Below are 13,033 nucleotides of genomic sequence, written 5' to 3'. Positions count from 1 at the left end.
GGAATTAAGATACAAACACAAAAAAAATCCTTTTGTTTAAAATTTTATGATTAAAAAATAAAGATTTGTATTCCTACTATCCTACTAAATACCAGTGATTTACTATAAACATGAGTATAATATTATCTTCATCAGTATAAACGAAGTCCATTACGGAAAAAGGTAAGAAAAACGAGTTCATCATCCCAAGTTTTGATATGGTTCGTTTTGTTTTGTATCAAGTTTCTGAGAAATGTTTTGTAGGTTGTTGCTTGTTTGTTTGTTTTTCGTCTTGTGACAATGGTGTTCGTTGAGTTTCTTCTTAATTAGAGAGGGGTCCTTGTTTTCTTTCACCTCTTATTGCAAGAACAACAAGTATGATTTTGTAAGTGTTCATTAAGCAGACGATCGCGACTTTTCCCTCGAATAACTGTTTATTTGTATGCATCTCAGTTTTAATTGCATAAAATAAATGAATAAAAAAGATCTGTGTTATCAACAAATTTTAACCAAAATTCCAATTTAATGATACGAACGTGATGTTGTCATCAGTTCATGCCTCAAACGGACAATTAATTTTTCTAAGCATCCCACCGTATGCTTTTAAAGATGTCACAAACGTCAGTGCTGCAATTTCTGACAATTCCTTAAACAAAAGAAAAAAGTAAGTTAACGATATTTGCATTTTCCTTCTAATTGTCAGGAGTCAGTTATTAATCCTATGAGTTTTCAATAACAAGGGTTAATTGCTTTCGAAAGGCATATATATATGTTGCAGGTTAAGCCCATTTTTTTTAGCATTTAACCCCCTCCTTAACTTGCATAATATGAGTTCTTATAAATATATCATGATACATCAAAATTAATTAATACTGAGTTTGAGATTAATCATTTGCTATTTCTTATATTAAATGCTTCAGAAAATGTGGATATGCACTTTTATTGTCTTTTTATTACACTTAAATGTACCTGCTAACATATTTGTATTTTTGATGGTAACATTATTAGAATTTATCATTGTTCACACATAATTTCAGTTTTTATACTGTGCAACACCTTTGTACAAAATAGGCCCGTTTATAAACAAATACATTGCTGGCCAAACAACAAAGTCGACTGCTTTCCCGCCTTGAGTATATTCTCTGAAGTCGTCTGCCTGTTCTTCTGCATCAAACCCATAATGCATCGGCGGTTCATTTATTGAACTATACCAGCAAACTTCCAAACAACTTTCTACATAGGTTTGCAAATCTTCTTTTATATCTTTCTTCACAGATTTAAATTTCTGAAACATAAACAGTTTTTTCGTTATTTTTAAGGAAAGGGTGAATTCTTTCAACTTTTGGCATGCACAAACTGATAGTTCGACTATATAATTTGAAATCCAATTTTCTAAAACAATAAGACAATTACAGAGGTATCTGTATTCTCTAATAAATGCCAACCCTTCCGACGCACCTTAGAACAATACCAGTTTTGTTGTAGTTCGTGTTGTTCTGTAGTTTTTATTTGCAGTGTTTAGGTATTTTCTGCTACTTGTCAAACTATTATTACTTACTGGAATGAGGCTAACGACTAGTACTACGAAAAAGGTATCACCAAAGACAAAACGAGAATGTTTGATTCACGATTCATGTTATTTATATTGCAATGCTATGTTATTAAACATTTTTTATTAATATAAATTTAAAATACATATTATTTCTTTTTCTTACAAATGTACAAAATTTGTTAATGCTTTTCTTTTCATTTGTTGATTTAGATTTAAAGTTGCCGTTTATATAGCATTTGTTTGAAGAGATATTAGTTAGTGGTTGTTTGTAGTCACCTTGTTTTTTGAGAATTTTCTTATCTTATTATCTTTAAACGTCTGTTAAATTTATTCCCAATGTGTTGTAGTGATAATTCGATAAAGTGTTAAAATACGTGTTTACAGCTGAAGGTAACTGTATGTCTGGATAACTTTTTAGTTTTTGTGTCGTTTGGTTGCTTATTCTTTGACATTACTCAAAATCACTAATATCTTTATCAATCATACCTGCAGAAATGCATCCTATCAGTTAGAATACTTAACCCAAGAGTGTCCAGTACAATATCTTAACCCACATTTGATATCAAAATTAAACTAAACGAACATTATTACACATTTGTATGCTTAATTAACTTTAAAATTTAATTGTTGACTGAGGGTAAGGGGAATAAATCTAGAATCAAGTATTTCTCAATTTCTCGACAGTGCACTAACCTCGTACAAATTAGGCATCATTTCTTTAGCTGAACGTTTTCGGATTTCATTCAGTAACTTCGAGCTTCCGGGTGATAAGGCATATAAACCATCCTAAAATAAAGGAATATTAAAAAAAATGACATTCTCTCTTTCTTTCGTACTACCTAACTATATATATATATATATATATATATATCCGTCTTTGTGTTGGTCTCTATCGATCCACATATTCGTCCTCTGTCTGTCTTACTGACTATCAGTTATTTAACCAATGTAGCCACCTTTTGAAAATAAAAGAGGCAGAAAAATCAATAAACATTTTAAAAAGATTGTGAAACCATTCCAAGGCCATAAAGCTGTTAACTTTTACAATTGACATTCGTTATCCCTAATGAGAACGATATTGCATCATTTTCACAACAAAAAAAAAACTCAACTAAATTATCAATAATAACAAACCTTTAAAAAGAATTATGGCTGTTGACCATGAACATAACCTCTTTTTGCAACTGCATGTTATAAAAATGTAGAATTTTGATGGAAAAAAAACATTCACAGTCCACACGAAAAAACGCCTTCAAAATTCATGTTAGGAATTATAAACCCATATTAAAAGTATTGGCTAATAGTATCATATTGATTGGGTTATGTAAATAAACTTATCATATATACCATGCTTAAACTTTTGTACGCCAGAGGTGTTTCGTCTTAAAAGACTCATCAGTATCACGGCCTTTGCAGATAACAACATTTTTTCGTCACAATATAAAACTTACAAAACATTACCTTGTTTTCTGATGCAAGCAGTAAATTTTGCTCTAAATTTTTTGACTGTTTTTCACAGGTTTCCTGGCAGAAAATCCAGCATGTCTGAAACAACGTATTACAATGTTTTAGACTTTGTAAGGATCAACACACTTTTAATACTGTCAGGGTGAATAATTTAGAAATATATCTATGATTTTCTCCAAGCAAGCAAATCAGTTTGTAACAATTTGTTCAATATACAAGGATGCAACACTGAAAACAATTGGTGCAATATACAATAGATATCAGATAATCTATTTCTATGTAATGATATAAACCTGTACTCATTCATGTTCTATAATAGCCCCCTAGTTGGTGGCTGTGATATATGTATAAACATAATCATTTATTGTGTCTATCAAATATAAACATCTATACACAATTGGATGCTATCGCCTGCATATTCTAGAATAAAATCAGATGGGTTAAGATGTTTTTTTCTGCTTTGTATCTATCGGTGATGATTTTGTATCATAGGTTAGATAGTTAGTTTACTTTAGTTCTAGTTCGGTAGAAGCCTTATGTTATTCATTTATATAAACTGTAATAAACGTAGAAAAGAATATGATATTTGGCGGATAAAATTTGGGTCATGTCAAATGCGAATGGGTGATCCAGTGGAAACTCTAATACGAGTAACGAGGCACTTTAGTAGAACATCCCTCCTTCAAGAGCGATACGGCTGCCATTGTGGTTATATGCAAACAGGAGCGATTACTTGCTCTTTGTCATTCGTCTGAAGTATACGAAGACGATGGCCATTATACGTACGGTACGTGATTATTAAAGAAGGATATTTGAGATCGTCGTCTCTTATACATAAAGGCAACAGTAGTATACCGCTGTTCTAAATTCATAAATCGATTGAGAAAAAAAATCCGGGTTACAAACTAAATAAAGGCAACAGTAGTATACCGCTGTTCAAACTCATAAAACCATGGACAAAAAACGAAATCGGGGTAACAAACTAATTATATAAAACTGAGGGAAACGCATTAAATATAAGAGGAGAACAACGACACAACACTACAATGTAACACACACAGAAACGGACCAAGCATCAGACAAAATCCCACGAGAATAACAAATATAACATCAAAACCAAATACATGAAATTGGGATAGACAAGTACCGTGACACGTCATATCGCAATATGAATTTACACTCAAAAATAAGAGGAAACAAACGACGCAACGTTAAAATGTAACACACACAGAAACGAACTATAATATAACAATGGCCATATTCCTGACTTGGTACAGGACATTTTTAAAGAAAAAAAATGGCGGGTTGAACCTGGTTTTGTGGCATGCCACCCCCTTTATAGCCATGTGAAATATAACATTAAAATGACAACTCAACACCACAGGACTACAATATAAATAAATTGGAGAATACAATTGACAAAGAAACACACGAATAACAGCCAACAAAAGGCAACAAGTTGAAAATTTTAATACGCCAGAAGTGCATTTTATCCACACAAGATCTACAAGTGATGCCCAGATACAAAAGTTTGAAAGCCGAAACAAGCACAAAGTCGAACAGCATCGAGGACCAAAAGATCAAAAAAGTTGTGACAAAAACGGCCAGGGTTTTCTGTTAGTTACCAGAACATCCTTATTATTTAGAATAATTTATACTTTAGCAAGCAGTAGAATTATAAAATTAATAAACAAAAGCTGTACATGATAGAACTGAACTATTAACTAATTACAGGAAACAACTGAAATACATTACATAACCAGACATTTGCAACACAAAATGTAGACACATCCGAATAATTTTAAACCTCAACGCCAAGTGACGTCATTTGAAATTGTAAAAAATGACAAAAAAATGATGACGTCATTTGAATTTGTAAAACAGATCATCAAAAAAATGAAAAATGACGTCATATGAATGAATAAGATAGAATTAGGATTGATTTAAGATTATATTTGAACTAAATACTGATATTGCATTTAATAACAATGCACATTTTAATATTTATTAATAGCAAACTAAGGTAGCAATTAACTATATTATAAAGCTATGTCCGGTTTGTTTTGAATCTTACTTCAAACGTAAAATATCGTACTGATTACGTTGAACAAAATGAAATCTAATAAATGAATGCGGTGATTAATATTATTTACCATATCACATAAATATAATAGAAAAGACGTCAACACATTTGGCAAAATCCGATGAGAATTACAAATATAACATTAAACATTTAAACTAAATACATGAATTTGGGATTGACAAGTACCGTAACACGTCTTATAGTAATGCGAATTCACACTCAGTAAAACCGAGGGAAACGCATCAAACATAAGAGAAGAACTACGACACAACAGAAACACAACATTAAAATGTAACACACACAGAAACCAACTATACTATAACAATGTCCATTTTCTTATACAAGATACTATTGATTCAAGTTTAATAAAACACATATTGGTGCCTAGGTGGAATTGCATTCATGATTGTAATGTCATGTTTGTCAAGTATGAAGTTAACCGTACCAACATTTACCATTAGGAAAAGTGTGTTCACTTGTATGGTACATACTTGTACAAGGAGGACAACTGGTATTGAACTGTTGAAGCAAGAACAATTGTATGGTAAACCCTGTCACCTTCTGTATGTATCTGTCATAAGTCAGGAGGCTGTAATTTGGGGTTTGCTGTTTGTTGCTGTATATTATATGATTTTAGTTTTTGTTTTGTATATACCTTTAATGACGTTTTAATTTTAATTTTAACTAAACTTGCTTTTCCCAGAAAGGGAAGAAGGAAAATACCTTAAATATATCCAATAAGTAAATACAAATATTTTTTTCGTCCCCCTTATCTTCCGATTTCTCAAATGCGTCTGTCCATTTGTTGTCATACAGAATAGAAATCATTTCCACCAGTTTCTGTGGCCTACGTGAATCACTCAGGTCAGCTATTTGGGGATTCTTATCGAGCATCTTTTCACCAGCAACTTTACTTAGTCTGGAAAATGGATCACTTAAAAACTAAAAATATACATAAAGCTTACCACTTCCAATAATTACTCTGGAAGTAAAATGTTTGTTGCATATAACTTTTGAAAAACAATTGAAAGGATTTCTAAATTTTGACAGTTTTTTTTGGCATGAAAGGAAAAGCAATAAACTATGTGAACATGATGACTACCTGTATTTGTTTTTGAATATTAAAAAAATTTCCTTTTCATCTTAAAAAACCAAAAACAATATAGGTCGATACGTTCGTTCAAACTGAGGTTGCTTGTTGCATTTCACTTGAAAACAATGTATAATACTCGGTGTCTCAATTGACATTTCCTCTAATGACCCATTTAAAATTATCAATTATAAAAATATTAACTAATCTTATATTTTCTCGATAAATTATGGACTTGTTTCAATGTTATAGAGTTTTGCAAATATTTAGCAAAATATAGAAATGATGAACTGATATATGGGCGTTTTACAATGAAAGCGTGACTTTCAGACCTAAAAAAAATGGAAAATCAACGTGTCTTAAACTTAATTTCAAGAGTTATTTTGAATACCTTTATAATAGACCTGTTTGTAAACAAAAAGTGCAATCTTAAATACTCTTTAAAATGATATTATTTTCATAATTTGTGTACTGTTTCGTAGGGGACAAACGAAACTGCTTCTAAACACACATATTTTTGCTATTTTAAATGTTTCCTATAGACATTCCTTTTTGTTTAATTTATATACTAGAAAAATCACATTTTTTTCTGAATTGGCGAACCATTTTTTATCGATAAAGATAAGACAGAACTTCACATATGAAGGTGCAACTCATGTTACGAAGTGGACATTTTGATGCGTTTCGTAGTTGACAAAACCGTTTCGTAATGGGCCAAAAATTACGTAGTTGGCATCAACCCTATTCTATATTGTTGTTCCGGCCCATATGAGTATTTGGACCATACGCGTATGGTCATGACCATATGGGTATATACTCATATGGTCCGACCGTACGCGTATGGTCGGGATAATTAACACTTTGGTACAGTTTACATTTAATACTTCTAACTCTCCATATGGTATGACCGTTCATTAAAAAGAAGCTATCATATAGGTAATTTTATTATTATATTATATAATAAAAAGATAAGCTAAATAAAAATTAGAAGTTTCACACAGTTAATTTTACTTACTATTCAAAATTCATGATAATAAACACATGTTAAACCGATGGTCATTACCGTCGGTCAATACCGATTTGTTATTACGCGTGAATAGAAAAGTCGACTTAAAAAAATGAATTCCAAATGTCTTAATGAACTGTTACACAAGAAGTCACTAGAAAGTAACATAGTTTGTGTAAGTTGTCTTGTGAATATGGTGTATTGCAGTCATGTTACGATGTTTAAGATCTAGAGCTGCTTAGACATATCGGAATGACCCCAGACCTCGGTATTACTGTACACATCTACAAAAAGGCTAGCTTTTCACTTGCAAACAAAAGGTGTAAATGAAAAGGATCGTGCACAACCAAGACTTGCAAATGCAAAAACGATATGATACCGTGTGGAGGTTAATGTCATCTCTAGCCTACATGCAAGAATGTAATTAGCGATGAAAACTAACTATGGCATCAATATTAATTTTTACGTAATGTTTGAATTATAAAAAAAAACATTGTCATGTAACCATCATTGTTTTTTTTAGATAAAAATTGTATTATTGAAACTGTTATAATGTTATTTAAAAAAAGAATACCTATATGGTCCAAATACTCATATGGTCCGGCCCGTTTTTAACCAAACGAATATTATACTCATATGGTCCGACTATACGCGTACGGTCGGACCATACGCGTATGGTCGGGCCATATAAGTATACGCATATGGTCATGACCATACGCGTATGGTCGGGCCATATGAGTATACGCATATGGTCATGACCATACGCGTATGGTCGAAATACTCATATGGCCGGAACATTAATAAATACATAATAAAAATTACATGAAACTAACCCTTGTTATTTGTTTTGCACGAATATAATTGAAAAAAAAGAGTAAAAAAAGACTGCATGGTAGTGGTAGTGTCCACTACGAAACGTTTTTCTCCCATACTTGTTTCGTAGGTGACCGTTTCGTATGGGACATATTCACATGTTTTATTTTTTCCCCGCAATTCCTATATTGCAATATTAAAAAGACTGATTGTATTCATCAAAGCATGTATAAAGCTGTACACTGATATTTTTTTCATAATTTTAAAACCAGATACTGAAGGAGATTTGACCAGTTTCGTAGAAGACATTAAAAAAAAATACGGTATCACTCTGGTCCATTTGATGTGCTCCATTTTTCTTACCCACAATTTAATTGCCGTTATAAAAGCATCACTTCTTTTGTAAAACCCGAATGTTTATATCTCTTGCAAACAAAAAATACATTGATTTTATAAAACTGTTTATTAGCAAATTTTAATGACTTCGTTTCGTAGTGGACATTTTGTCAGGGACACACCTTCTGAAATTAAAAATCCTATGTTAAAAGCTGTTTATTAAAATATGTTGGCTCTAAACATAATTTTAAATTATTAAAGAACTTATATTAAGTAAAATAACATTTATGTCTACATTTTTTTACGATATTTTAGAGTATGAAAGTTGAACAGGCGGTCTAGGGACATGCCATTTTGGTTGTTTTGGACCATTTAGGGACCAATATCTTATCAAACCTTCTAAAAAATAAACTGTTTCTTTGCTTAAAAATGTTAAATCTAATTCAATGTACTAACTGCACAAAAAATTACTTGCAAAGATCAAACACATTTTTTTTTAAAGTGGCTGGGACAAGAAAGTACGTTTTTATTGAAAAATGCCCATATGCTAGTATTCAGTGGGTTACTTGTGTTATTTAGTATGTCTTTGCGTCGTTTGCAAGGCATTTTTGTATTCTATTTGTATATAATAATTTGGCAGCTAGGACCTTCGTGTGATTAAAAGAAATATGGGACATGTTTATTTCACGTTTATACTTTTCATTTAACAACAAAAATGATTTTTGACTGTCTTCACTCATATAATTATATAAAATAAAATGTTACTTAGACTGTAGTTCGTCTTTGTCAGCTTTTAAGTCTGCAATCTGTTTGTCCCTGTCATCTCGTTCTGCTTGTAGTCTTTTTACATCTTCTTTTAAGGTTACTATTATTGCTTCTTTTTGATTATGTACCAAGTCCTTCATGGTTTTATTATGTGATTTTTCAAGCTCACTTTTGTGTTTCGTAAGCGTTTTTAGCTGTTCTTCTAACTGTTTGTTGTCGACGTGCATCTGAGTAATATAAGCAGCATCATAGTGTGTTCGTCTGTAAATAGACATTATTTGTTTCAAATATAATTTCGCTCTTGAATAAACACTTTTTATTTCCAATATGAATTCGCCTGTAAATTATCAGACAAGTGATCTATTTGATAGACTGTTAAGGGCCTTTTATAGCTTACTATACTATATGGATTTATACAATTGTTGAATTGATGCTGCTCAAATATTTCTTTATTGGTCTAACAATGTAGTTGTCTAATTGGAAATAAATAATCATTTCCTATGTTTTGTAATCCTTAATTGTTCTTTAATAGCATGTCGTTTTTGCTTGTCCTTATGTAGCATTTTAGTTTTTGCTTGGTCTTTAGTAAAATGTCGTTTTTGCTTGTCCCTAAGTAAAATATCGTTTTTGCTTTTGCTTTAGTAAAATATCGTTTTTGCTTGTCCTTTAATAACGTTTCGTTTTTTCCTTTCCGTTAGCAAAATATCGTTTTAGCTTGTCCTTATAGTTTGGGGGTTGTGGTCAAAATTGCTGCAAGTTTTGTTTAATCGACATCGATTTTATATATATCCTTAATATTGGTCAATCAATTTCCCCCAAATTAAGTTAAGAGAGGGTTAGAGGGGGGGGGGGGGGTCAGTGAAAGTATGAATTAAGTTTGTTGTCCTACATTGAACTTCTGATGTCGTCTCTTAGTAAAAAGTAAAATCACAAAAATACTGAACTATGAGGAAAATTCTAAACGAAAAGCTCCTGGTGAAATGGCAAAACCAAACGCTCAAACACACCAACCGAATGTAACATAGCGTTTTTGCTTTTTCCTTTATATATAAGGAACACTAAGAACAACTTGTGCAGGCCAAACATTTGTGATTTTTTTGTCTTAAAAAATGTTAACCAGTTAACAGTCAAAACGACGGAAAAGAATAAACTAATGTACTGTCAGTCTAAAAGATATATAAAACAAAGATAAAATGAAAATAAAAGACAAAAAATAGATCAAACAAATCGGCAGAGAGTAGTCTTTATACTTACTGGTATAGTCCTTCTCTTTCTTTCCTCAATTGTAGAATTTCAGCTTGACAGTCAGCTAGAGTCCTTCAAATGATACAAAATATGATTAATAAAGAAAGCTATGAATAGTTATATTTTTATTCGACATTAACGTTTTTACAAAGCAACAATTCCTTTTTTGGACGATATTTATTATTTGTGATCACAAAGAGCATTTTGTTTTTAAATTCCGTGCATCGCCAAAAAACCTATTATTTTTTCTTTCAGTGAACATTTATTATATTTTCATAATGTTCAACTATACATATTCACTAAATTAAAGATATGCACAACGTCAGTGATCAGTTATCTTGGTCGTAACTATTCAGTTAAGTTTTATTTTCATCCACGTTGTATAAGTAAGAGAATGATGACCCCTTTCTTCATGGTTAAGTAAGAGCGATAGCGAGTACTTATCACGAAGTAAGGGAGTATAATTCTCTTACAAACTTAGAATATTGTAAAGTGCTCAAGGCGTAAATGATCTCTTAATGGTTGTATTCAAGAATTTGTTTCACTGTTGGTGTAAATTAAATGTTTATAATTGATGCATGACTTCATTTTGCAGTATTTCCTTTATGGGCTAGTTTTAGTGATGAAAAGACTTTCTTTTAATTTGGGATATATTAAAAAAAATGTGTTATTATAGACAAGAAATAAGGTTCCACAGCAGTACAAAGTATACGATTCTTGACTGTGAGTATGAATTTAAATCTTATAATATTTGAGCGAGGTATTATCCTCTTTTAAATACAGTTTCAATAAATAAATAAATTTCAGTAACAACAATTTTATTCCTCAGCCAATACTTTAGTCCAGCTTTTTAAAACTATTTTATCATGTCTTGGAAATGTTCTAATAAAATGCCTTTAAAAATTGAACTTAAAAGTTTTTTTATCGGAATATTGGAAATAGTTATTCTGTAGTGTTTATTTTTTAGGTAAATTAATTGAAGTTATTTATTTTCATAACAATATGGGCACAGATTTTACTGCAACAGTAAACTTCGACTTATTTTTATTTTTTTATTTGTTTCATAACGCAAATTTTAGTCAAATCCAATCACTGTGATAAATCCTTTCAATCTAGTAAGTATGCTTCAGGGCAGTTGTAACTCGTTTATAAAAAACTCGTCGTTTTGAATATTAAGTAGGTCTGCCCAATGTGATAATCCCTTACTAAGAACATTATTTACATTCATTCTTTACAATTATTCAATTAATCACCAAATTCTACAGTTTCAATGGTCCAGAGCACTTTGCTATATTCTAATGTTATATAAAAAAGGACAAATTGCTAATTTACATACTCAAGGGCAGATTACATAGCATCATAAAGCATTTTGAACATTTATAGCATGCAGGAGGGGTATTTGCGATTAAGAAAGCTTTTCTGAGCCGCATTGTAGGACATGGCATTTTCCGACAATGCAAATGCTGCCATTCAACGTTTTTTTCAGCTGTTCTTATGTCCATAGCCATATATCTATTGACAAAGCCCAAACGCAGACCACAAAGTGAATACTAAAAATGAACTGTGAGGCACAGAAACTTGAATCGCTAATACAATTTTGAAATTTTTATTAAGAAGGAGGGGTATTTGCGCCAAAAAAAACCGAAAGATGGTTAAATTTCCTGAGCTGCAATATAGGACAAAACATTTTCCGACAGTGAAAATCTTTCAATTCAACGTTTTATTTTAGTTGTTTTAATAATCTTAGCCATGTCTCTAATGGCAAAAGCTTGAACGCAGACCACAAAGAGAACACTAACAATGAACTGTGAGATCTATACAGTAACTTGAAATGCCAATTGAATTTAATATTGCCATTCGCTCAACATAGACGTACAATACCAAGCGATGTACTTCGTGTACAATACAAATAAAGCAAACCAAATGTTTACATACTGGTATTTTGCACAATAGTTTGCCAATTACAGTTAAATTTAAATGCACACAATACACTTGACCAATTTAAATCCTATTGATATTTAAAGGTTTTTTTGAAAGAATTTTACACAGAACACCTTATCAGGTGATTTTTCACTCCAGTATTTATAATTTAACGTCTCACACTATTTTATTTTTTGGACCTTATTATACAATGGTCAAGTTTTAATTGATTGTGAAAAGCTTCAAATTGTAAGCTGTTGCACGCTTCACAGTCAAATGTACAATGCAAAACAAACCAACCCCAACAACAATGTAGATAATAAAAATTGTTCTGAAGATTTTAGAATAAAAAATTTTGCTATTATATATTGCTATCAACCTATTTGTGGTAGGGTAAATGCTTATCAAATTTTTGTTGTACGTCAGAATTCTATGATGATAGTCATACATTTATATACTGATGAGAGTACACTTTATGTTAGTACAAAAGTATGTTGAAACCAAAGAATTTTTGAGAGATAATTTAAGGAACAACAATGATATCTTTAGTATAACGACTTTAACCCGATAAGGTATTCAAAGGTAGCATTGTATACTATATGTAGGTTATACTTATTGTAAATTACCTTTTATCTCTTTTAGCCGACATGGTTACCCCAATCAAAGGTAAAATTTAAACGAAAAGTAAACTTGTAGAAAATCCCTATTTATAATCATATATACTACTTCCTCTTTCAATTTCTTACTTTTATAGTAAAACAAACTAAATTCAAAGTT

At 31.1% G+C, this 13,033-nt stretch overlaps 1 protein-coding gene across 1 annotated transcript; it reads right to left on the bottom strand.

The window, feature by feature from the left end:
• Positions 1-857: 857 nt before the first annotated feature.
• On the bottom strand, positions 858-12,995 carry LOC139485228 (DNA repair protein RAD50.S-like). The gene is made up of 7 exons (XM_071269515.1): positions 12,883-12,995; positions 10,346-10,408; positions 9,092-9,352; positions 5,805-6,000; positions 2,993-3,076; positions 2,225-2,317; positions 858-1,264 (listed from the first exon to the last, which is right to left on the bottom strand). The coding sequence occupies exons 1-7, from the start codon at positions 12,903-12,905 to the stop codon at positions 1,013-1,015; spliced, it is 972 nt and encodes a 323-aa protein (XP_071125616.1). The 5' UTR covers positions 12,906-12,995; the 3' UTR covers positions 858-1,012.
• Between the last annotated feature and the right edge of the window lie 38 nt (positions 12,996-13,033).

The sequence above is a fragment of the Mytilus edulis genome, chromosome 8 (assembly GCF_963676685.1).
Source record: "Mytilus edulis chromosome 8, xbMytEdul2.2, whole genome shotgun sequence".
NCBI lineage: Eukaryota > Metazoa > Mollusca > Bivalvia > Mytilida > Mytilidae > Mytilus > Mytilus edulis.
The sequence above is the reverse complement of the archived record's forward strand: the minus strand, read 5'-3'. Positions and strand labels throughout refer to the sequence as shown.